A 25,000-nucleotide genomic window follows, 5' to 3' on the forward strand; every position below is an offset into this window, starting at 1 on the left:
CCTTAAGCTCACTTCATCATTTTAAAAAAACTCTTGAGAAAAGTGCCCTGGCAAAGGGAGAGCATTAACCTACCAACCCCTAAGAGGTTGTATATTAAATACTAGAGCTCGTGGCAGTGACGTCATGCGTGTCAGACATGGGCGCGTTCTTGTCATCAGCGGCATGGCCGGCGCGCCCCTACTTACATGAACAATCTGACCCCCCCCCCAACCACCCTACCACAGCTAACCTCGGCTGAGAGGACCACAGAACTGCAACAGACATAGGTGAAGCAGCGTGGTGGAATCAGACTCTCGTCAATTTTTGTGCATGTAGAGTTATTGGTATCATCTTAAAGCTTGTTCGCTTGTCTTTATGTGGATGAATAAATTATCCATTTTATCTTAATCACAAGTGGAGATATTTGCGAAAAAAGGAGGTGGGTAGAGGGGGGGGGGGGTCACCACCTGTTTTCAGAAGTAAAATTAGTGAGAAAATGACCGCCAAGGATTAGTTTTTTCCTTAGCTTAAGAGTCCGTGGTAAATGAAAATTTACATTTTTGTGCCTGTAATCAATGCTTTTCAGAAAAAAATCCTCCCTGAAATGAGTTCTTTAATGGGCATGAAAGGTGTTGAGTCAAAAAACAAAAATTTGATAAAAATTCACAAAACTGTGGAAAATGCAAGTTTCTTCACTTTGATTATTTTGACAAGAGCCTGATTCCACCATGCTGCCTCACATTAGAGACACAGGTCGATAAGAGTAACTTCCTGAAACGAGAAGCAAACTCGCGTCTGGGGCTCTCGTGGCCTAGAGGTTAAGGTGTTGGCCTCTCATTCAAAGGCCCCGGGTTCGAATCCAGGTAACGACCGAAAGATTTTCTTCTCTAAAAGTATCTCCTTTAACCTCTTTTCCTGCTCTCTAGCAATGTTCTGTCGTCTGCTTTCGTCTCATCTTTCGGCCCCTCCCGCTCTCCTCCTTTGCCCCCTCCTCTGGGCTCCTGACTCTTTCTGCAGCCTTTTTACTGCTACTCCTTGGCTCTTCTTACTGCTGTCTTTCAGTCACACCCCTGATCTTCTGGTAGGAGAGATGAAAGATCTACACCTAGCTATCTCGGGCAAGGGTGAAAAATCTCGGAGGGCCCGTGTGCAAATTGCGCACGTTAAAGATCCCTTGGTGGTCTAAAATCGATAAAGAGTAGGCTTTGGCCGCCACCCAGGCAAAATTCAAAATGTCCTTACAACTGAAAAAGTTTAATGTGTCCCGCGTGCTCATATGACCTTGTGCAGTTGCGAGCGCCGTAAAACACTTACATAAAAACAAAACAAAACAACTCATGTCTTCCGTGTGCAACGGCGAAAAGCGTTAGGGCCAGAGCACAAAAGCCTGCAGTATGCATCTCTGGAAAGACCGTCAGACCTAATTATACCCAGTCGGATTCATCGGGAGGAGTAGGGGCCATCCCGATTTTCCTTCGTGGATGGGGCAAAAGTTATCATTTTGGCACAACACAACCGAATACAACAACATTCGACAGTGACCTTCAAATCAAATATATTCGATATTTCCAAGGTCGGAATCAGTCGAATGAGTCGTATTGTACCAAAGTGTGGTAGCTTTTTTTCACTATCTTTGAAGGGTGAGTAATCTGGCAGGCTCCGATTCGATCCAAAGAAACATTAATACAACACTTACAACAACAACAACAACAACAACAACAACAACAACAACAACAACAACAACAACAACAACACCACCACCACCACCATCATCATCAACAACAACAACAACAACGACAACACCAACAACAACAACAACACCAACACCACCAACACCACCAACACCACCACCAACAACAACAACAGCAACAACAACAACAACAACAACACCAATAACAACAACACCACCACTAACAACAACAACACCACCAACAACAACAACAACAACAACAACACCAACACCAACACCACCACCACCACCAACAACAACAACAACAACAACACCAACAACAACAACAACAGCAACAACAACAACAACAACAACAATAACAACAACAGCAACAACAACAACAACAACAACAACAACACCAATAACAACAACAGCAACAACAACAACCAAGCAAAAAAAAGAGTAAAACAAAAACAAAAACAAAAACAAAACAAAAGAAAAGACTACCGACCGACTCCACCGCACCACACACACGTGACTGCCGGTCGGCCGACCAATCCCGTTATCTCGCCCGGGGCGCTGGGGGCGTGCAGGACACGACCGCACTTCGGGGGGAAGAACACCCTTCAGCACCTCCGTCCATCACGTTTATCACAGAACCACCACCCACTTGAGCTGGACGAAAAATCGATTCCAGAACCGATTCCCTCGATTAATTCCAAAGATACTACACCCTACTGTAGGCTGTACTATCTTTGTTAATACTACGGAAATAAAGTGTCGTCTCCTTTTTACGTAAACCAACAGTTGCCAGTTACTCTTACCATTGAAATCTTCCTTTTTAAAGAATTTATTTAAAAAAAATAAAAGTTGATGCTTTGTAGTATTCCGAAATCAAGGTTATCTTAAATCCTGAAGATGTTCTAATTCGGAACCAACCAGGTAACCATCGAAAAAAATCACATTATTAGAAAGTGAGTAATTGGATTCGGAGTCGATTCCTACGATTCCTAGCTTTCAACAATCAGGAAGCTAGCCGCCCAGAACTACCACCCACCGGCAGACATCCCGACCATTCCTGACTACTGACGTGCACTATTGGTATCTAACACCGCGCACTGCGATGGCCGCTGATCTTCACTCTCGACAAAATTTTCTCTGCGAAGCGTACGCACTTTGGGCAGCGTCGTTGCCGTTAGAAGAAGGAAAGTGATCAACGCAAAAGCGAGCGCTTTTGTTGTTTTCAATAAATCAGATTTGCACTGCGTGTATTAATAAAATAGACTGTTATTCCGTTCCAATATCCCAGTTCTGGGGTTTAAAAAAGTGTGTGTGTGGGGGGGGGGGGTAGTTTTAGTAGAGGATTTATGGCGCTCGCAACTGCAAAAGTGTGAACTACACTTTTAGTTGTGTCTGCCTCTCTTTGAATAAAAAACAAAACAAAAAAGAACCAAAAAACCACCAAAAAAACCCCCAGGTTAACAGCAGATATTCTAGTTTCAAGTAAAATCTAAAGTAAATGTACCGGTAGGGAGCATACATAAACGTGTCTCACTATAGTCCAGCGCGCACCCTACCCCCCCCCCCCCTCCACACACACACACCCTTCTGCCCATCATTTGGCTCAATGGCACGCCTCATTATGATTCCGGAAATACTCTACAGTGCGCAGTCTAGATAAAAGCTAAGGTCTATGTCCCAGACTCACACAGGCGGGCACTGGCGGCGAAAGCATGACTTCTGACGTCCGTTAGGCTTTGGGCTCCTGACACAGCGACCGTCGGGCACCTGGTTCCCGGTCAGTCTGTCACGGCACCGGTACTGGTACGTCTGTGAACCTGGGAGAGAGGGCAGAGGTCAAGGCTAGACTGGATGGTTGTTCGTTTTAGAAAGAGTTTTACGGCACTTGCAACACAATAAGGACATATAAGTGCCGAAGTTTAGAGGTGTTACAAGGGAGTAACAAACACAAAAAAAGAAGGAGAAATCAGGACGATAGATGTTTGATAGGAAAGAAGGAGGAAACCACACCAGAGCACCCGCCAACCACCCACGGACTTGATGGTTGTTCGAAGAAGCAGAAGCATTATGTCTACACAATCACGCTTACTTAGTAACAGATAGAGGGAAGTCTAGTTACACTTTAAACTAAGCACGAGTTTTACGGCACTTGCAACACAATACGGTCACGAGGACTCATGTTGTGTGCCGAAGATTAGAGGTTTTACCAGAGTCCAACATCAAAGAAAAGAACGAAGAGAGATAAGGACGATAGAAGTTTGACAGGGAACAAAGAGCAAACCACACCAGAGCACCCGTCAACTACCCACTGAGGAAAGATAAGGACGATAGAAGTTTGACAGGAAACAAGGAGCAAACCACACCAGAGCACCCGTCAACCACGTAAGTAAAGGGGTAATGTAGAAAGAAAATAAAACTGGAAGAGTAAAATGATAAGATGGATAGAAAACCAAAACGCACAAAGGAAGAGTAAAAGAGATAGGACCTAACAGTAAAAGAGATAGGACCTAACAGTAAGAGAGATAGGACCTAACAGTAGAGCCTCCCACTACTTGATAACACTTATACATTTTCGAAGAGTAGAGGACGTATAAAAAAACAAAAACTGGGAGAGCACGAGCAATGCTGAGATTGGAATGAAGTCGACAAAAGGACAGAAGGCAAGCTCCAGAATATACAGCATGTTTTAAGCAACCACCGATACAACTTATACCATTTGGAAGAGAGATGTTTCGATCTCATTTATAACAAATAACGAAGTGTTGGAAAGAGCTTGAATTGAAGCTATCAACACGACCATTAAAAGGAGAAGATGGAAATGTCATGGAGATGTTTAGGACATGTTCTAAGAATGCCAAAGACACGATTGCCCTATCACTCATGGTATTGGAGACCAACTGGAAAAAGAAAATGAGGAAGACCAACTGGAAGCTATAGAAGCACAATAAAGAATGAGGCAATCACCTAGGGCCTGGATATATCGAATTTGGAGAATGTGACTAGGGACAGGCAAGCGTGGCGTCGACTGCTCTCCGCCTTATTTACCTGACGGTAAGGGGAGAGAGTAAGTAAGTCTGTCCCCGTCATTTTATGCAAGAAAAATTCTGAAATTATGCAAACTGAGCCCAAAAACGTGAAATTATGCGATTCTGTTAATTCTAACAAAGAAAGATTTAGGAAAATACTCAGAAATTATGCAAAAAAATGATCAAATTTTGCTAAATTAGGCAGAGCGCATAAAACCACGGGGACAGGTAAGTAAGTAGGTGTTTCGATCTGCCCACCAGGGACGACCTAGGCAGAGTGAGACATCAAAACCTCCAGGAGACAGACGAAGACACTCGATAAAATGTGAAGCTTCGTGGTGAAATCAGGCGCTCGTCAAAATAATTAAATCAAGGAAACTGACATTTTTCTAGTCATTGGGGACCTTTTTCTAATGTTCTTTTTCGGCTCAACACCTTTTACGTCCATTTAAAAACACGTCTAGGTGTAGATTATATTGGGAAAACATTGATTAAAGACCAAAAAAAATTGTATATTTTCAGTTTTCAAAGATTTTCATACTACTGAAGTTACCAAACTTTGATGCCACTATTTCATTAATTTTACCCCTGAAACCAGGCGACCCTCACCTCTTTCAATCGCAAATAACTCAACGTCTACTCAACATAGATGGGTATTTTTTAAAGACCTCACCTCCTTCAATCGCAAATAACTCAACGTCTACTCAACATAGATGGGTATTTTTTAAAGACTTCACCTCCTTCAATCGCAAATAACTCAACGTCTACTCAACATAGATGGCTATTTCTTTAATCACCAAAAGCAAGGCAAATGAACAGGCTTTGAGATGACACCCATAACCTCACATGCCCCAAAACTTGACGAGCACCTGATTCCATCAGCTCTCGACACAACTAACTTCCCATCAAGGAAGTCGAGCCTAGAATTATCTTCTATAAATAAGAGCAATGGCGCAGGGTGTGACATTACCTCACAGACGCTCGTAGGTACCGCACTGAACAGCTACAGATTATTTTGTATTAGCTACAACCCAACAATTTTTAGGCATATTCATACAACAAAGAAATCGCGCAGGTCTTGGCACCTCAAAGAATAGCTATTGTTTAATTTAAAAGGACAGTGGTTTACTCAAAAAAATCAAACTTAAAATTAAAAGAAACTGTGCATAATAGCAACACCCCACGCCCACCCAAAAATACATAAATAAATAAATAGATTTTTAAAAAATACATATAAATTAGCCCAATCAAATTTGAAAATACACCATGTACATTGTTTTTAAATCAGAAAAGGAGTCAAAGTCAGAGTAAAGGCAACTTATACAACTCAAAACCATAACTTCAAATTGACGGCACAGTCGGAAATGAAACAAGTAAAATATATTATTCACAATAATCTGCTTAACAAAGTGAACCAGAAATTGTACATGCATACTTTGCGAAAGGTGTAGGAGCATTCAGGGCCTGAGCGTACATAACCTGTTTCTAACATTTCTTTCTTGTAAGGTATGGGAATGTTCCCCGTAGCATCACATTATACCAATGATGGAAAAGAGCAACGAGAAATGAACAAAGTAACGATGAAGGGAGATGAGCGGAGGATTAGCGAGTGAAAAACAATTATTTGGAGTTTAAAAAGCTGCAGTAAACTAAGACGAAACTGCAACCAATCCAGACCAAAAATAAACCAGAACGATGTAAAACAATCACCCCTACTTAACCCTGCCTCCTTCACCCCATCTCGACATTGCCAGAAGTTTGAACTGCTTGACATTATCGTTGTAATCCAGCCCGTAACGCAACACGACACGATACAGCGAAACGGTTGTGACAGGCGAAACAGCAACTTCTCCCAACTCCCACAACAAAATGTCATTGGTTACCCAAGGGAGGAAACCTGATACTGTCTCGTGAAGTGTTTGCACTTGTTGAGATGGCAGACGCAACAGACAAAAAGTTGCTAGCTTTGGGAAGACACCTGTGTAGTGCAGAATTTCTCCCTTTATTGTTTCTGGCTACGTGCATACACTCTGATAAAGCAGAATTTCTCCCTCTGATGTTGCTTGCTATGTGAAGACACTGGTAAAGCAGAATTTCTCTCTCTGATGTTCCTTGCTATGAGAAGACACATAATTAGTAGTGCAGAATTAACTTCTCCTTTTAATTTCCCCTTTCGGTGTTGCTCACTCTATGAGGACACATTGGAAGAGCAGAATTTCTCTTTTCAATGTTGCCAGCTCTGGTATTGCAGAATTTCTCCCTTCGATGTTTCTGGCTATGTGAAGACACATTAGTAGTGCTGAATTAACTTCTCCTTTGAATGTCGTTCACTCTATGAAGACACATTGGCAAGGCAGCATTTCCCCTTTTCATGTTGCTCACTCTATGAGGACAGATTGGAAGTGCAGAATTTCTCTTTTCAATGTTGCCAGCTTTGGGAAGACACATTGGTTGTACAGGATTAATTTCTCCTTTTAATGTCGTCGACTTTATGAAGACAAATTTGCAGAGCAGCATTTCGCCCATAAATGTTGATAACTCTGAGAAGAAGCTTTGGGGGTGCAGAATTTCTCTCTTTAAAATACCATGTTTTGCTAAACTGTAGTGTCATCAAGCCTCTGTAGGGTATAACTCAAAACATTTTTTTAAAAAAAAGACCCTTCCGTTTTTCCTGTTTTCTTAAGGCTTGCGCAGAATTGAATACTTCATATTTAGCTGAGTTAGAAAGGATCATTCTACAAACTGTTTGTAGTAAACTTCACACTTCAATTTAGTTTTAGTAAGAGTTTTACGATACTCGCAACATAATTAGTATACATCAAAGCCGAAATTAGTGGTGTTACAACAAAGTAATAAACACAAAAGGAGATATAACGAAGATAGATGTTTGATAAGAAAGAATGAGCAAACTGCAAAGGAGCACCCACCAACCACTCACACTCCCCACTTCATTATTGAACTAGAATGCGAGTAGGGAAACAAAACCAATAATTACTTTAATCTCCACAACTACCACGGTCAGGGGTAGGTCAATCTGCTTCAAGCATCACCAGACTCACGGGCATTTGAAATATGTGAGGCAGCTTGGTGGAATCAGGCTCTCGTCAATTTTTGGGCATGTAGAGTTATTGGTATCATCCTAAGCTTATTCACTTGTCTTTATTTGAGTGATAAAAAATATCCATTTATTTTAAAAACAAGTCGAGATATTTGCGAATGAAGGAGGTGGGGGTCATCTGTTTTCAGAGGTAAAATTAGTGAGAAAATGGCGGCCAAAGAATAGTTATTCCCTTATCTGAAGAGTCAGTGGTAAATGAAAATTTACATTCTTTGTGCCTTTAATCAACGTTTTTCATAAAAATCCACCCAGAAATGAGTTCTTTAATGGCCATGAAAGGTTTTGAGCCAAAAAAACAAAAATTTGATAAAAATTGACAAACGTGTGAAAAATGCAAGTTTCTTCACTTTGATTATTTTGACGAGAACCTGATTCCACCACGCTGCCTCACAAATATACATCAATACGTGGCATTTCTGGTCATTTCTTTCAGATAAGAGAAACACATCAATACATCACCCGTCGTTTAGAGTTGGTGGGTGGTTGGCCGGTGCTCTGGTGTGGTTTTCTTCTTCTTTCCTATTAAAAAAACTATCATCTTTATCTCCCCTCTTTCTTTTATGTGTTTGTTACTCTCTTGTAACACCTCCAATCTTCGGCACTTATATGACCTTATTGTGTTTCAAGTGCCGTTAAACTCTTACTAGATCTAAATCTTTAGAGTTGGCTGAGGAAACCCAGATAGACAGTCCCTACCCCCCCCCTTAAAAAAAATAGGAGAAAAAAAAACGACCTAAAAAAAACTATAAGAGAAAAACAAAACAAAAGTACAGGGCCTGCCAGCGATGTCTTCCCATTTGCTGACACTTGTAAACTTCAGAGACGTCTAAGACATGAAGAAGGAAACGTGAGAGTAAAAGAGGCAGGACCTACGAGCGGCGCCTTTCAAACACTTGTTAACACGTACACATTTCGGAGAAGTCTAGGAAACGAAAAGTTCTACCAGAAGTAAGCAATACAAAACTGTAGAGCGGGCGGATGCAAGCCTGGTGGAGGAAAGTACTGTTTACTTTAAGTAATGAGACCCGGGGAAAGAGCTGGGCGCGTCATAAACCGACTCATTTCTCTACATTGCACGTGAGAACTCGCAAAATACGTGTTTAAAAAAAAGGGTTGTGGGTGGCTAAGTACCTCCTTCCCGACGTTACCTAACCGGATGTGGTGAATTAATTTCTTTGTAACAAACAAAAGTTGGGAATACTAGGTATCGTTAGGACCAACGACAAAATATGAAAAAGCAGGAATAAATTACGGGTGCTGTAAGTCGCCAAAGAAAATAAAAAATGTACGAGAAACCAAGGGAAAAATTACATGCACAACGATTACTGTGAAGTTGGGGTAGAGGAAGCAAAAGGGGAATATACAATTTAAAAAACCCAGCCCAACCAAACCCTGATCGGATCCAACAGGATGAGAACCTTCTAGTGACTACACACATTCACAGGGCCAATAACAAGACCAATGTACATGAAGTTTACAAGACGTTTGGGCGGGGGCAAGAGGTCAGAGAAAAAAGATTTTGGACAACTGCTTTTCCATGGGCCATAATATTATGTAAGCTGCTGCGTGACTTTTGTGCTTCATTTTATGGTGTAATCTGGTGCAATGGTGCAACCAAGGTATTGAAAGCCTGTTGACTTGTTTTATTCTTTCGTGTCTACAAAAGATGTTGCATTCAGGGATTTAGGCACTTTTTGAGATCACCATGCATTCCGTTTCTTTAGAATTCAGTTATTGTAGCGCGTTCTCTTCGCATTTCCCTGTCACTCTAGTTAGAATCTCTGTACATATAATTACAGCTTGGGACTCAGAATCAGCTATCAAGACGGTATCGTCAGCGTACCGTCGGTTGTTGATATAGCGGTCACCCACTTTGACACCTTTATCTAAGGCAGTAGTGAGTTCAGTCTCAAAAGTAAAGTCAAGCAAGTGTCGGTGACACGAGATTTAGGGCGACGAGCAATGGCATGTTAGTCAAATTGTTCTGCATTGGTGTAATATTGCGTATTTATGTAGACATTTCAGACAAAGGGCTAGAACCCAAATGGCTGCTGGATCGGAAAAGTAAAGTAAAGTAAAGTATGTAGGCATTTATGTATGTATTTATATATGTATATTTGCTATTGCAACCTAAATTTCTCCCTCAGGATTAATAAAAAGTAATTTATTCATTTACCGTGTATTTATCCTCCCAGACAATACGCAGAACCATTTTGCTGTATAAATCAAAGAGATCCGGAGACAAGAAACATCCTTGTCGTACTCCTCTGCGGATTGCCCTGAATTGGCTAAGCTTGTTCTCGACCCTATATTATGCAATATTGTCAGTTCTAGTCTCACTTTTTCTCGAGCTTTGGCATGGTATTCCAACCGATTCCACCCAATAGTCTTCTACTTTGACACGCGAGATATTTGGATTCGCTTCATCCAGCAGGCGATTTGAAGATCTCTGCCAGACTTAGTTCTAATGATACAAAAAATACTATTTATATTAGTCACAGTTTCATGATCTTCCTGCACACGAAAAGAGGAGAAAAATAAATGAAAAACAAACAAACAAACAAAACAACAACACCTTTTGTGTTAGTAAGCGCCTAACGGCATTTACATCGCAATTAGGTCATATAAGTGCTGTAGATCACTGGTGTTGCAAGAGAGTAACAAACACAAAAAAATGAGGATAGGTAAGGACGATAGATGTTTGATAGGATAGGAGAAATAAACAACACCAGAGCACCCACAGACCACACACACACACACACACACACACACACACACACACACACACACACACACAAACACAAACAACGATAACAACAACAAAAATAAACTTGAAAAACTTCCATGCGTTTCAAACATTCAAGAATTGCACAACAACTGAATCAAGCTGTCGAAATGTGAATATATGAGAAAAAAAATCGAAAGGATGATCAATAAATAATAACATGACGAGTGATAGTATAGAGAGTACTATAGAGATGAAGCTTTACCTACACCACAGGACGCCGAGCAGGGAGACAAGCCTATCTCCACCCAGTGGTAGCGCCCCTTTGTACCGTTGTTCAGGCACGAGTTGTTTCCCCCGCACACGCCGCATAGGTCAAGGGTCATGGGAGAGTCCAATCGATGGTCACATCCCACTTTCTGAGGACGGAAAAGTGAGAACCTCAGAAGGAATTAATTAACTAATTGGGGACACGGATTCTTAGTTTAGTTTTAGAAAGTTTTACGGTTTTTGCTACACAAACAGGACTGTGAGGCAGCGTGGTGGAATCAGGCTCTCGTCAATTTTTAGGCATGTAGAGTGATTGGTATCATCTTACAGCTTGTTCACTCGTCTTTATTTGGATGAACAAAATATCCATTTGTCTTGAAAACAAGTCGAAATATTTGCGAATGAAGGAGGTGGGGGTCACCTGTTTTCAGAGGTAAAATTAGTGAGAAAATTGCCTCCAAAGTTCAGTTATTTCTTTAGCTTCAGAGCCCATAAAATCTGAAAATTTACATTTTTTCTGCCTTAAATCAACGTTCTTCCATAAAATCCTCACAGAAATGTGCTCTTTAAAGGGCATATTGAAAGGTGTTGAACCAAAAATAAATTCGATTAAAAAAAACCCTACCCTGAGGGAAAATGATAATTTCTTGACTTTCATTATTTTGACGAGCGCCTGATTTCACGACGCTGCCTCACAGGTCTTACTGGTGCGAAGATTGGAGTTGTTGCTAAAGAGTAACAAACATAGAAAAGGAAGGACTTCCGTAACGAGCGACCACCCCATCAAACACAATAAAGAAGAGGCCTAGACCTACCCCTACCCCTACCCCTACCCCTACCCTTACCCCTACCCCTACCCTTACCCCTACCCCTACCCCTACCCCAAGCCCTCAATTCTGCTCTGTCTCATAGTGGTCGCTCGTTACGGAAGTCCTCCCAAGAAAAAGAAGAGAGACGAGAAAGATAATGATACAGATATATTGAAATTTGATTGTTTTTTTTTTAAAAAAAGAATGTCCAATCTAACAAAAATACCTGCCAACCACCAACTCGCGCATTCCGATCATTCGACAGCACGAGAAAAATAAAAGCATAACCTCATAATTCATACAGATTTTTCATTTGAATTTATTTTTTAATCTGAACTTTTAAAATGCAGGCAACAACATGCTTACTTTGAATGTCAAAATTCGTGTCTCTGAAGTGTGTGCAACGCAACGGTTCGGAAAATGCTGGAACATTGCTTAAGGTTTGCTTTTCGGACATTATACTATGTTTCTGCGTCATCGATAACAAGTGAAACGAGTAAGATCCTTATTTTAATGAAAGTGCTTTTTACGCCCCAATCGACACAATATGTGAGGTAGCGTGGTGGAATCAGGCTCTCGTCAAAATAATCAAAGTGAAGAAACTTGCATTTTTTCGCAGGTTTGTGAATTTTAATCAAATTTTTTTTGTTTTGTTCAACACCTTTCATGCCCATTAAAGAACTCATTTCTGTGTGGATTTTTCGGAAAAAACGTTGATTAAAGGCACAATAAATGTAAATTTTCAGTTGCCACGGACTCTTAAGCTGAGGAAATAACTAATCTTTGGCGGCCATTTCCTCTCTAATTTTACCTCTGAAAACAGATGACCCCCACCTCCTTCATTCGCAAATATCTCGTCTTGTATTCAAGATAAATGGAAATTTTTTTCCATCCGAATAAAGACAAGTGAACAAGCTTTAAGATGATACCAATAATTCTACATGCCCAAAAATTGACGAGAGCCTGATTCCACCTCGCTGTCTCACATTTAGATTATTTTGGAAGCGGGCTTCGACCCTGTGGTTCAGAGCCAACCCGGGCTGAGACAGGACTGAGACGGGACTGAGACGGACACAGCATCCCATCAGAAACAGCGATATGTTCGATACAAATTGGTCGCTTTTAAGCACAAGTTGGCTATCCCGAAAAAAACTGTTTTGAGAAAATCGAAGGAAAAGCTTTTGTCCCTTGATCAGTTTCTTTAAAAGACAAGGAGAGTTTTCTCTGTAACCAAACAAATATACACATCTATGAAACCAAACTTCTCCTATACGTAGGGCAATGCTCACTTTTGGTATAGGCTAAGATTTCTGGAAACCCCGAAGTCTGAGTTAGCCCGCTTGTCATTAGAAGCGACCAATTATCCCCGCACCCGAATCGAACTCGGGGTCTCCTGCGTACGACTGCCAAACGCTTTCTTTTTATAGCCACAACACAGAGGCTGGAAGACATATAACTTGAGGGAAGCAGGTAAAGGTGCCTACGATACGGGACATCTGCTGGAACATTACAGCCGAGGACATCCAAGGCACAACCATGAAAGAAATCTGTAGATAAACGCAGTCTAGACTGTTCGCTTTGTTTAGTCAAAAACAGGGCTGTAACTGATCATAATAATATACAAGAACAAACTTCCGAAACAATTAACAAGATATTTTGAGAGCGCAGTACATATTCTCTTAACCCTTTCAGTGCCACATATTGACGAACCAGCACGTCATGGAAATGCATTACTTTCAATATTGTCCTGATGTCCTACGAAATGCAAAACATGTATTAAAAGGGTGAACAGTTAATAGATAACCTATACCTGCATCCCCCGAGACCCTATGGACAAACTGCTTCTTATCTTCCTATCACACGTCCGAGGATTTGAACTAAACGTTTGTCTCTCTCTCTCTCTCTCTCTCTCTCTCTCTCTCTCTCTCTCTCTCTCTCTCTCTCTCTCTCTCTTTCTCTCTCTCTATCCCTCTCTCCCTCTCTCTCTCTTTCTCTCTCTCTCTCTCTATCTCTCTCTCTCCCTCACTTAATCTATTTCTCTCTCACATACAGCTCTCTCTCTGTGCGTGTGCGCGAGCGTGTATATATATATATATATATATATATATATATATATATATATATATATATATACATGTGTGTGTGTGTGTATGTGTGTGCGTGTGCGCGCGCCCGTGCACACGCGCAAATATTTACACGCGCGTGGGGCATGGCGAGTACAAGCGCGCGTGCACACACTTCCACCACCCACACATTTATCACTTAGACACTCACTCACCCACTCCCTCACACATTATCTCTATCTCTAGCGCCGTGCACTCACCCAGCATTTCCCGCTGATGCACATGTCATGTGCGTTGAACTTGCACCTCGTGCCATCCAGCACTTTGGGCGCCAGCCGGACCACTGTGCGCGTGCCTTTAGGAATGCAGTAGAGAGTACAAGGGTTCTTGCGGTCCGTGTAAGGGAGCCAAGTGTAGAGTTTGCCCCCATAAGTGGCGTTATTGTAGGCTGCACACTGCTGACTTCGGAAGTCGAAAGAGTCCGGGGAACATGGCTGAGGATAGAAATATCGTTCTTAATGTTAATGAGAGTATTAAAGAGTATAAGAGAGTCGAAGTTTTAATTAAAAGAAGTCACCCGTGACTTCGGAAGTCGAAAGAGTCCAGGGAACATGGCTGAGGATAGAATTATACTAAAAATAATGAATAGCATTTTTATAGCGTAAATCCGAGCTCAACAGCAAGCTCTATGCGCTTCACAGTCTATACTATTACTCCAGCAGACCTGAGAACATTCTGAAACAACTTCAGGTTCCTGAGAAGCATACAGTGCAAGCAGCCATTTATAGGCTCTTAATACACTAACATACTGCCAATGTACTTATCCTTCATGTTAAAGAGGGTACAATAAAGGTTTGAGTTTCAGTTTTGTTTTTTAAAACTTTTTATCCCTTGCCCATTTATATGAGACTGGCGCTATCTGATTTGTACAAAAAATTACGCATGATAATAATAATAATTGTATTTATATAGCGCATATCCATGCTCAAGAGCATGCTCTATGCGCTTTACAATTGTTATTACCCGAGCAGACCCTCTGAGAACATTCAGCATACAGTGCAAGCTGCGGATTTCACGCGCTCAAACACTATCAAACTGACAAGATCTTTCACTGTCTATAGCTGGGTACCCATTCCCACCTCGGTTAAGTGAGGAAAATTTGTGCAAAGTGCCTTTCCCAAGGACACAACGTCGGGTCCCTGACGGGATTCGACCCCACGACCTTACGGTTGCGAGTCCGAGAGCCTAACCACTTCTAGGCCACCGACACATGATAGTGTCCAACAGTGTATTTCGTAACACTTAGTATTATATGTAACTGTTACAGACAGAGATTCAAGGATTGTAGATGTTGAGAGCAAACATGATTTTTAGAAATAATGGAGGGGATGAGTGATGATGTGGGATTGCGTTTAAGTAATTTTAGCTGTAGTCCTATCTTCCTCTGCTCCAATGAGTCACGAAGGACACGTTTGAGTTTGAGTTGAGAGAAGTAAGTCACAGCTGACTTCGGAAGTCGAAAGAATACGGGAAATATGACAGAAGATAGAATTACAATGTATTATTCTTAATACTAATGAGAGTATTATAAGACAGTATAACATGGTCTCAGTGTAAAGCGCATAGAGCCTGCTCTCGGGTGGGGGCATGCGCTATACAAATGCAATTTATTATTATTATTATTATTAATATTGTCACAACAGGAAAGTTTGATGGAAAGAGAGGCAGAGGCAGACAGAGGGAAAAGATACTGGACAAGATGACAACATGGTTGGGAGCAGCAAGAACAACAGACACCATTGCTGCAGCGAAGGACAGGGTGAAGTGGAGGTCCATGGTTGCCCACGCCAGTCGGCAAGGCACCGGATGATGATGATTATTAATATTGAGTTAAGAGAATGACGGGTTTAAGTCACTGCTGACTAATGAAATCGACAGAGTCCAGTAAACATGGCTGTTGATAGAATTCTTCTTCTCGTTCTTCTTCTTCTTGTTCTTCTTCTTCTTCTTGTTCTTCTTCTTTCTTCTTCTTCTTCTTCTTCTTCTTCTTCTTCTTCTTCTTCTTCTTCTTCTTCTTCTTCTTCTTCTTCTTCTTCTTTTTCTTCTTCTATTACTGTTTGAGTTTGAGTTCAGAGAAGCACAGGTTCAAGTAACTGCTGACTTTGGAAGTCAAAAGAATCGGGCTAACATTGCAGTGGATAGAATCAGTTTTTTGTTAGTTTTAGTAAAGTTTTACGGAGCTCGCAACAGCATAATAAGGTCATATGAGCGCCAAGAGGTGAATGTCAACAGAGAAGTTCAAATGGGAAATCAGGCTTACTCTGCTCACCTCTCTAGCCTCAACAGCACACAGTCTGCTTCGATTTTCAAGCCACCTCTGAATTAGTAGTTAACAAGAAAGTGACAAGAATACAGAAGAAGTAAAAAAAATGACGATAGCAAGGATGAGGAAAGAAAAAAAAACAACAGTTCCCCCTATGTTGCCCCGGTACAGTATGAGCCTGACATTGATAAATCAGCCCATTTACAATTCTACTGTGCATAAGAACATGTTAATAACCCCCTTTGAAAGACACACATCAGTCAATAGCACTGCCCTGGGAGTGGGGATGGGGAGCGATGTTCCTTTCTCTTCCTGACTCAGCTCTGGGAAATCTGTGGTAGAACCACTTCTACGTCTTTCGCTTTCCCAGTGCACCTTTCTCTTTTTCTTCAAGTTCAAGCAGATTCCTTCAGCTCATCATGCCATTCAATGCTTCCCATAATGTTCCATTCAGGTTCTTCGTCTGGTTTTCGTTCAACATTTTTCAGCTTGCCAGCTGATCTCCAGCGACACCCAAAAGAGTATAAGTGGCGGACAAAAAAAAGCAACCTGATCTTCGTCAATATTTCTCAGCGCTGTAAAATGTTGCCCGTATTCGTATGAATAAAAATGGATGTGTGTGTGTGTGTGTGTGTGTGTGTGTGTGTGTGTGTGTGTGTGTGTGTGTGTGTGTGTGTGTGTGTGTGTGTGTGTGTGTGTGTGGTTTGGGGGGGGGGGGCTTTCTTCATACCCAGTCTGCTTTAAAACAATTATTTTTTTTAAAATGTAATTGTTTTCCCTTTAATCAAGCACTTGTCAGAAATAACACGTACTCTGTGTTTGTCCATTTGGATTCTATGGCAAAGGTGGTTGAGCGATTTGGGGAAATGAAAGTCACAGTTCGTGCTATTCGAATAACGTTCGCGAATAGTTTGTTCTTATGTATACAAGTCCATGGGCAACATTCGCCATGCAGCATTGCCTATTCACATCGCTCGCCTATTCAATGGCTATTCATGAGGGCGTCAGGACACGCCCTCACTGCAATACGATGACGTCACATCACCATTCATAACACTCCGGATTTTGAACAAGGAAAGGGGGTCCAATTGCTTCTTCCCACTGTCAGTTTCTTGCACTTCGAAAGTCACATGCCCTTGAGGTATTCATAATGTGACATGTGAATATTGATTCGCTGTGAATACATGCATTTCTAAGACACTAAGAGTGATGTTTTATAGCTCTTGTTGGCTCCACGTTTACCCTATCTCATAATCATCACGTACACAGTATTTCTGTATTTACCTACATGGTTTACGGATATAATTTGCTCCAATTTGTAAAAAATGAGAGTAAAATCAATTATTGTCCGGAAAACCCCAAGGCATTTCAATGGCCCTGTCAAGCTTTGAATAGATGTGATGCAGCGTGGTGGAATCAGGCTCTCGTCAATTTTTAGACATGTAGAGTTATTGGTATCATTTTAGAGCTTGTTCACTTGTCTTTATTTGAATGAAAAAAATATCCATTTATGTTTAATACAAGTCGAGATATTTGCAAAAGAAGGAGGTGGGGGTCACCTGTTTTCGGAGGTAAAATTAGTGAGAAAATGGCCGCCAAAGATTAGTTATTTCCTTAGCTTAAGAGTCCGTGGTAACTAAAAATTTACATTTTATGTGCCTTTAATCAACGTTTTCCAGAAAAATCTACACAGAAATTAGTTCTTTAATGGGCATGAAAGGTGTTGAGCCGATAAACAAAAATTTGATAAAAATTCACAAACCAGCGGAAAAATGCAAGTTTCTTCATTTTGATTATTTTGACGAGAGCCTGATTCCACCACGCTGCCTCACATATGTTTTTGTGTTTGTGTTTTTACGCCCCCTTGACACAATTTCGATCATTTCGTGAACCTTGCTGACTCTTCTTTGTTGCACGCCGAAGACACAAGTTCGTCCAGTATTTGTAATAGTTTTACGGCACTTGCAACACTATAATGTCATATAAGCGCCAAAGATTAGATGTGTTACAAGAGAAAAATCATAAAAAAGGAGGATAGATCAGGACGATAGCTGTTTGATAGGAAAGAATGAGCAAACCACACCAGAACACCCACCAACCACCCACTCCGCCAGTTCAATTCCTGAGTTTCAAAGTGCTTTGTTTCTTTTTGTTTTGCTTTGTTTTGTTTTGTTGTTGATGTTATTTTAAACTGCATGTCCTCGTCTGTCTTCCAGGCTGTTGTATCCCCCTCAGCCCTTGTTAGATCTGACAAGCAGGATCAACGACCGCTTCCTGAAGCCTCTAAATTGAGTGAATGGGGGCGTAAAACACATAAACAATTATAATTTTTTGAAATTCCGCACACTGCGGACACAATAAAAGTCTTGCGGGAGGCGCTCGGAGCAGTTACGTGAACCACATAAACTAGGAGCAACCAGCCAGAGAATGTGAAAAATGTCACAGAAATGTGTTTAACTCTTTCGGTGCTGCAGCCTTCGCATCTACATCAAAGATACTACACCCTACACCGTAGGCTGTACTATCTTTGTCTACATGTCGTTACCTCAGAAATATAAAGTTCTTTCTGACATTTTTGGCCGTTCTGAATTATTAATATCATGAAGTGAGAAACCAAAATAATTATGTTCTATCTGCTCTATCAAAATTGTATGATTATTCGGAGTCATCATCAAGATATTCAAAGAATTGCTTTCGATAAAGCTTGACATGTTGTGAAAGTCAAAATTTTTGACGTCAGATTTATCGAAACTAGATTCTGAGGAAATAGAACTTTGTAATTTTGAGGTAGCGATTTGTTTTTGCTTTAGAACGTGTTTTACGGCGTCTGTAACACCATACGGTCAGATCAGAGTCGAAGATTGGTAGAAATATTACACGAGTAACAACCAGACAAAAAAGAAGGAGAAGAAATAATGACGATAGAATCTGGTCTGAATATGAAAGAAGGAGCAAACCACGTTAGAGCACCCGCCAACCAACCACTACCTACAATGGCAGGGATAAGAAAAAAAGGCACGTTCATTCAAGAAAGATACAAACAAAGGCGTAATATATTTGTTAGGCAGCGTGGTGGAATCAGGCTCTCGTCAATTTTGGGGCATATTGAGTTATTGGTATCATGTTAAAGCTTGTTCATTTGTCTTGCTTTCAATGAAAACATTACCCATCCATCATCAATAGAAGTGGAGATATTTTGGATTGAAGGAGGTGGGGATCACCTGGTTTAAAAGGTAAAATTAGCGAGAAAAAGGCCGCCAACGCTTGGTAAATTCCAAGGCTGGAGAGTCCATGGAAAAAGTAAATTTATATTTTTGTACCTTTAATCAACGTTTTCGGTGAAATCCTCAAAGGAATGTGTTTGTAAATGGACATAGAAGGTGTTGAGCCAAAAAACAAAAATTTAATAAAAATTGCTAAGCAGAGAGAAAACTGCTATTTTCATCTATTTCAATAATTTCATTATTTTGACGAGAGCCTGATTCCACCACGCTGCCTCACATATTTCTTCCTTCCCCCTTATCTAGAACAAGCAAATGCCCAAGTGGCAATACATCTTCCAGAAGGTCCTCTGTAAACCAGTTGGGGAACAACGGCTGTGAATCAGTTTGGGAGAACACAGGGGAGTGTAATTATACGTGAGTCATCGCTGTGGAATCAGGCGCTCGTCAATTTTTGGGCATGAATGTAGAGTTATTGTCGGTATCATCCTAAAGCTTGTTCATTTGTCTTGCTTTTCTTTGGGGGGGGGGGGGGAGACATACTCATTTATCTTGAATAGAAGTCGAGCGAATGTATTTGCGACTGGAAGAGGATGGGGATAGACTGGTGTACGCGAGAAAATAGCCGTCAAACTTTGGTGATTTTCACAGCTGTTGTATCCATTGAAATCACAAGTCACATTTATCTATGTGCCTTTGATCAACGATTTTCAGTACTTAAAAAAATCCACGCAGGAATGTCTCTCTCTCTCTCTCTCTCTCTCTCTCTCTCTCTCTCTCTCTCTCTCTCTCGTTCGGTAGCTCGTTAGCTAGCTCTCTTTCTCTCTCTCTCTGTGTGCATGTGTGTGTGTGGGTGTCTGTCTGTCTGTCTGTCTGTCTGTCTCTCTCTCTTTCTCTCTCTCTTTCTCTCTTTCTCTCTCTCTCTCTTTCTCTCTCTCTCTCTTTCTCTCTCTCTCTTTCTCTCTCCCTCTCTCTCTCTCTCTTTCTCTCTCTCTTTCTCTCTCTCTCTTTCTCTCTCTCTATTTCTCTCTCTCTCTCTCTCTCTCTCTCTCTCTCTCTCTCTCTCTCTTTAAAGAATAATGTCCCAACGGGCAGGAAAACGTAGATTTCATTATTTCGACGAGCGGCTGATTTTATCACGATGCCGTACCTCTGCACAGCGGTGAAGAGGTTAAGGAAACGAGTGAGACCGCTGACAGTGAACAAAGGGGTGGGTGTGGGTGCTGTACGAGAAGATTACATCAAACTCAATGAGGCTATTTTAAGACAGGGACGGATTGGAATAGAGAAGGACGGGGAATGGGCGAAAACAGAGAGAGAGAGGGGACAAAAATAAACCATGCTGAGAAAGGAAGGAAGGAAGGAAGCACTTATTGAGAGCTCGGCAGACGGAATGATGAAGAGAGAGCGGTACAAGGCTCGTTGCAACACAGAAAGATTGAGAGAGAGAAGGAGGGAGAGAGAGAAGGAGAGAGAGAGAGAGAGAGAGAGAGAGAGAGAGAGAGAGAGAGAGAGAGAGAAGGTGAGGGAAAAGCATTTGAGAAAGAGGATGTACTGATGGCACGGCAGGGAGTGAGAGTGACGTATAATAAAATAGACAAAGAATGAGACCCACAGCAGAAGTTTAACACAGACATTAAGACATGCACTAAGACAGAGACACAGACACACACACACACACACACACACACACACACACACACACACACACACACACACACACACACACACACAAACAGACAGAAAGACTCTAATCACTTATGAAATGGGCACAGAGCAGCCCGAGCTCAGGAAGTATTACTTGAGGTTCTTTAAGTGAGAGTAGACAAGCATACTGTTATATATCCCTGTAATAGTCGTTAAATGAGCAATGACTGTGTATGGTTCACTATTGTTAATTGCCGAAGTTATGTCTCCTTGTTTGAATGTATTAATTTGGTACTCTTCAGGATGAGCAATTAAAGTTATGATTCAGTAGTGTCATAAATATCCAACATGGTCGGTTGCTGTTTTCAGTGTACGATTGTTGTGCTAGACTATCCGTGTGTATATGTGAGGCAGCGTGGTGGAATCAGGCTCTCGTCAAAATAATCAAAGTGAAGAAACTTGCATTTTTCCGCAGGTTTGTGAATTTTTATGAAATTTTTGTTTTTTGGCTCAAAACCTTTCATGCCCATTAAAGAACTCATTTCTGAGGGACTTTTCTGAAAAACGTTGATTAAAGGAACAAAAAATGTAAATTTTCCGTTACCACGGACTCTTAAGCTAAGGAAATAACTAGTTTTTGGCGGCCATTTTCTCACTAATTTTTCCTCTGAGAACAGTTGACCCCCACCTCCTTCTTTCGTAAATATCTCGACTTGCATTCAAGATAAATTGATACCTTTCTCATCCAAATAAAGACAAGTGAACAAGCTTTAAGATGATACCAATAACTCTACGTGCCCAAAAATTGACGAGAGCCTGATTCCACCACGGTGCTTCACATATAGCTTATTATGAGGCATCACACATACCAACGCAACTATGGCCTTTTCCTGCTGGAAAAAATAAGTGGTTTTTTTTTCAGTTAGAGTTTTACAGCATTTGCAACACAAAGAGGTCACTTATTAAAAGTGCCGAAGAATAGAGGTGTTACAAGAGAGTAACAAACACAAAAAGGAGGCGGGGAGATAAGGACGATAGACTTTTGACAGGAAAGAAGGACCAAAACACATAGGAGCACCCGCCAACCAGCCTCAAAGAGTAAGATAAAATTCAGGTATTATAAATCATAACGAGACTAAACATGTAGTAATGCTAAGTTTTACCGTGATGAAGCGATACCGAGTTTAATATATGTGAGGCAGCGCGGTGGAATCAGGCTCTCGTCAAAATAATCAAAGTGAAGAAACTTGCATTTTTTCCGCAGGTTTGTGAATTTTCATAAAAATATTTGTTTTTTTGCTAAACACCGTTCATGCCCAAAAAAGAACTCATTTTTGTGTAAATGTTTCTGAAAAGCTTTGATTAAAGGCACAAAATGTAAATTTTCAGTTACCACGGATGCTAAAGCTAAGGAAATAACTAATCTTTGGAGGCCATTTTCTCATTAATTTTACCTCTGAAAACAAATGACCCCCACCTCCTTCATTCGCAAATATTTCGACTTGTATTCAAGATAAATGGATATTTTTTTCCATCCAAATAGAGAAAAGTGAACAAGCTTTAAGATGATACCAATAACTCTACATGCCCAAAGATTGGCGAGAGCCTGATTCCACCACGCTGCCTCACATTTATTATTATTAATAATAATAAGAGGGGAACGAAAAGAAGTAGGACCTACCCAAACCCAGCCCCAACCACCCGCCAGGTATGTCTGACTCACCCTGAGGACCCTACTAGAAGCCAATCTATTTATAACCCTCCTCGGACTCACCTCATTGTTGCAGGTGTTGTAACGGAAGCGCTCGCCATCACACCCGCGCCTGGTCTCGTAACTCCGCACGCACTTCCTCTCCTGGTAGGTGGCGCCGCCGTCGCACGTGCGCGAGCACTCACTCCACACGGACCACTGGCTCCAGTGGTCCGAGAGGGTCGGGGTCACCACGGTCTGGGGGAGACACAAAGACAAGTTATCACATTATATGAGAGGGCAGGGCTCACCAGGGTCTGGGGGAGACACAAAGGGGGGAGACACAAAGACAAGTTATCACATTATATGAGAGGGCAGGGCTCACCACGGTCTGGGGGAGACACAAAGGGGGGACACACAAAGACAAGTTATTACATTATATGAAAGGGCAGGGCTCACCACGGTCTGGGGGAGACACAAAGGGGGGAGACACAAAGACAAATAATTAGTTATTAACATTACTATGTCTTACGACGCTGTGGAATTTTGAGCATAGTGAGTCATAGGTATCATCTACATGTACTTTCCATGAAAAAAAAAACCATTTATCGTGAATAGAAGTCGAGATATTTTGTGATTGAAGCAGGTAGGGTCGCCTGGTTTCAAAGGTAACATTAGCGAGAAAATGGACGTCAAAGTGGGGTGACTTCCATAGCTTAAGAGTCCTTTGACAATGCAAGTTTGAATTTATTGTGCCTTTAATGAACGTTTTTTAACATAAAATCCAGACATAAAGGTGTTTTTTAAAATATATTTTTATAGTAGAGGGTTTTACGACGCTCACAACTGCATAAGGTCATATGAGCGCAAAAGTGTTTTTGAGTGGATATACAAGGTGTTGAGCCAAAAAACAAAAATTCGGAGAAAAAAAATCCCAAAGGGGCCGGAAAATGCCGACTTGTCTGATTTCATTATTTTGACGAGCGCCTGATTATACCACGATGACTCACAATTATAATGAGTGTCAAACATGTATTGCTGAATGATGTTTTATGTTCTAAAGAAAACGTATATAATGAGTTTATTAAGAGTTTTCCGGTAAAGACATTACACTGAGTTTTAGTTTTACAGCAAACACTATCTTTCAGCCACACCCCTGATCTTATGGTAGCTACATCTTGCCTTCTGGTGTGCAAGTTGCGCACGTTAAAGATCCCTTGGTGGTCCCAAATCGATAAGAGTAGGCTTTGACGGCCACCCGAGAAACATTCAAAATTTCCTACAAACTGAAAATATTAAATGCGACCCAACACCCCCCCCCCAAAAAAAAGCAACCGACAAATGATATTGATTTAAGTAGATGTACTGCTACAGCAGCTGCATAACAAGAAAAGTGTTAGATTGGAACCCACAGGGTAATAGGTCAAGGGGAAGACCTCGTGGGACCTCGTGGGACCTGGAGAAGAGTCACGGAAACGGATGTGCAGAAAAGTGGGAAGACGTGGAGTGACATCAAGCGACTAGCCCAGGATAGGGAAAGGTGGAGTGGAGGGTGTTTGTTCGTGGCCTATATCCTGACCCAGGGTGAGAAAGGCAACGATGATGATTACTGCTAAGAGTTTTACAGAAAGAGCAAGTTATAATGAGTTTAAACATGTAGTAATAAAATGTTTGTCGTAACAATAAGTTATTATACTCAATTTAGTATATTATTATTAATAAGAGTTTTCCGGTAAAGATATTAAACTAAGTTTAGCTTTATCTTAATAAAACTTTTCAGCAAAACAATGTACTGATTTAGTTATTATAATATCCCTTTTAGAGTTTTGCAGTAAAGACAAAATATACTGAGTTTAGTACAGTTTCAATATGAGTTTTACGACAAACATATTACATTGAGTTTGGTTTAGTATTTACAAGAGTTTTACGGCAAAGACAAATTGTACTGTAATGTTCTCAAGAGTTTTACGGCCAAGACAAATTATACTGTGGTTAGATTAATTGAGAGCTTTGGGGCAAGGGTATTATGTATAGTTTAGGTTTTACAGTTTAGTTTAGGTTTGATACGATTTTTACGGCAAAGGCAAATTATAATATGAGGTTTAGCTTAACTTTAATAACAGGTTTTTACTGCACTTGCGAAACAAACAAATCATTAACATGCTACGTTTAGTTTCAGTTTTCATAAGAGTTTTACTGCAGTTACTAAAAAAAGCGGGGGAAAAAGAAAGAAAAATTGGTCATTTTATATGTGTCAAAGATAAGAGGTAGCTATAGGGAGTAACATTCCCAGAAAAGAAGGAGGGATAGGGATGATAGACGACTGATAGGGTAAAAGCAGCAAAGCAAACGAGAGAGCTCGTCAGCCATCCATAAATTGTACTGATTATTTCTTTGTGTGCTTGCTTGTTTGTTTGTTTGTTTGCTTGTTTGGGTAA

General features: G+C 40.9%; 1 protein-coding gene across 1 annotated transcript in view; it reads right to left on the minus strand.

Annotated features, from left to right (window-relative positions):
• Window positions 1–25,000, minus strand: part of LOC101852054 (ADAMTS-like protein 1) — a gene marked incomplete in the record, with an annotated part of 152,716 nt that overhangs the window by 30,536 nt on the left and 97,180 nt on the right. The window contains 4 exon segments of the mRNA XM_035972616.1: window positions 3,358–3,487; window positions 10,805–10,958; window positions 13,942–14,175; window positions 22,647–22,820. Coding sequence (XP_035828509.1) covers window positions 3,358–3,487; window positions 10,805–10,958; window positions 13,942–14,175; window positions 22,647–22,820 — 692 coding nt within the window.

The sequence above is a fragment of the Aplysia californica genome, unplaced genomic scaffold (genome assembly GCF_000002075.1).
Source record: "Aplysia californica isolate F4 #8 unplaced genomic scaffold, AplCal3.0 scaffold00760, whole genome shotgun sequence".
Classification (NCBI taxonomy): domain Eukaryota; kingdom Metazoa; phylum Mollusca; class Gastropoda; order Aplysiida; family Aplysiidae; genus Aplysia; species Aplysia californica.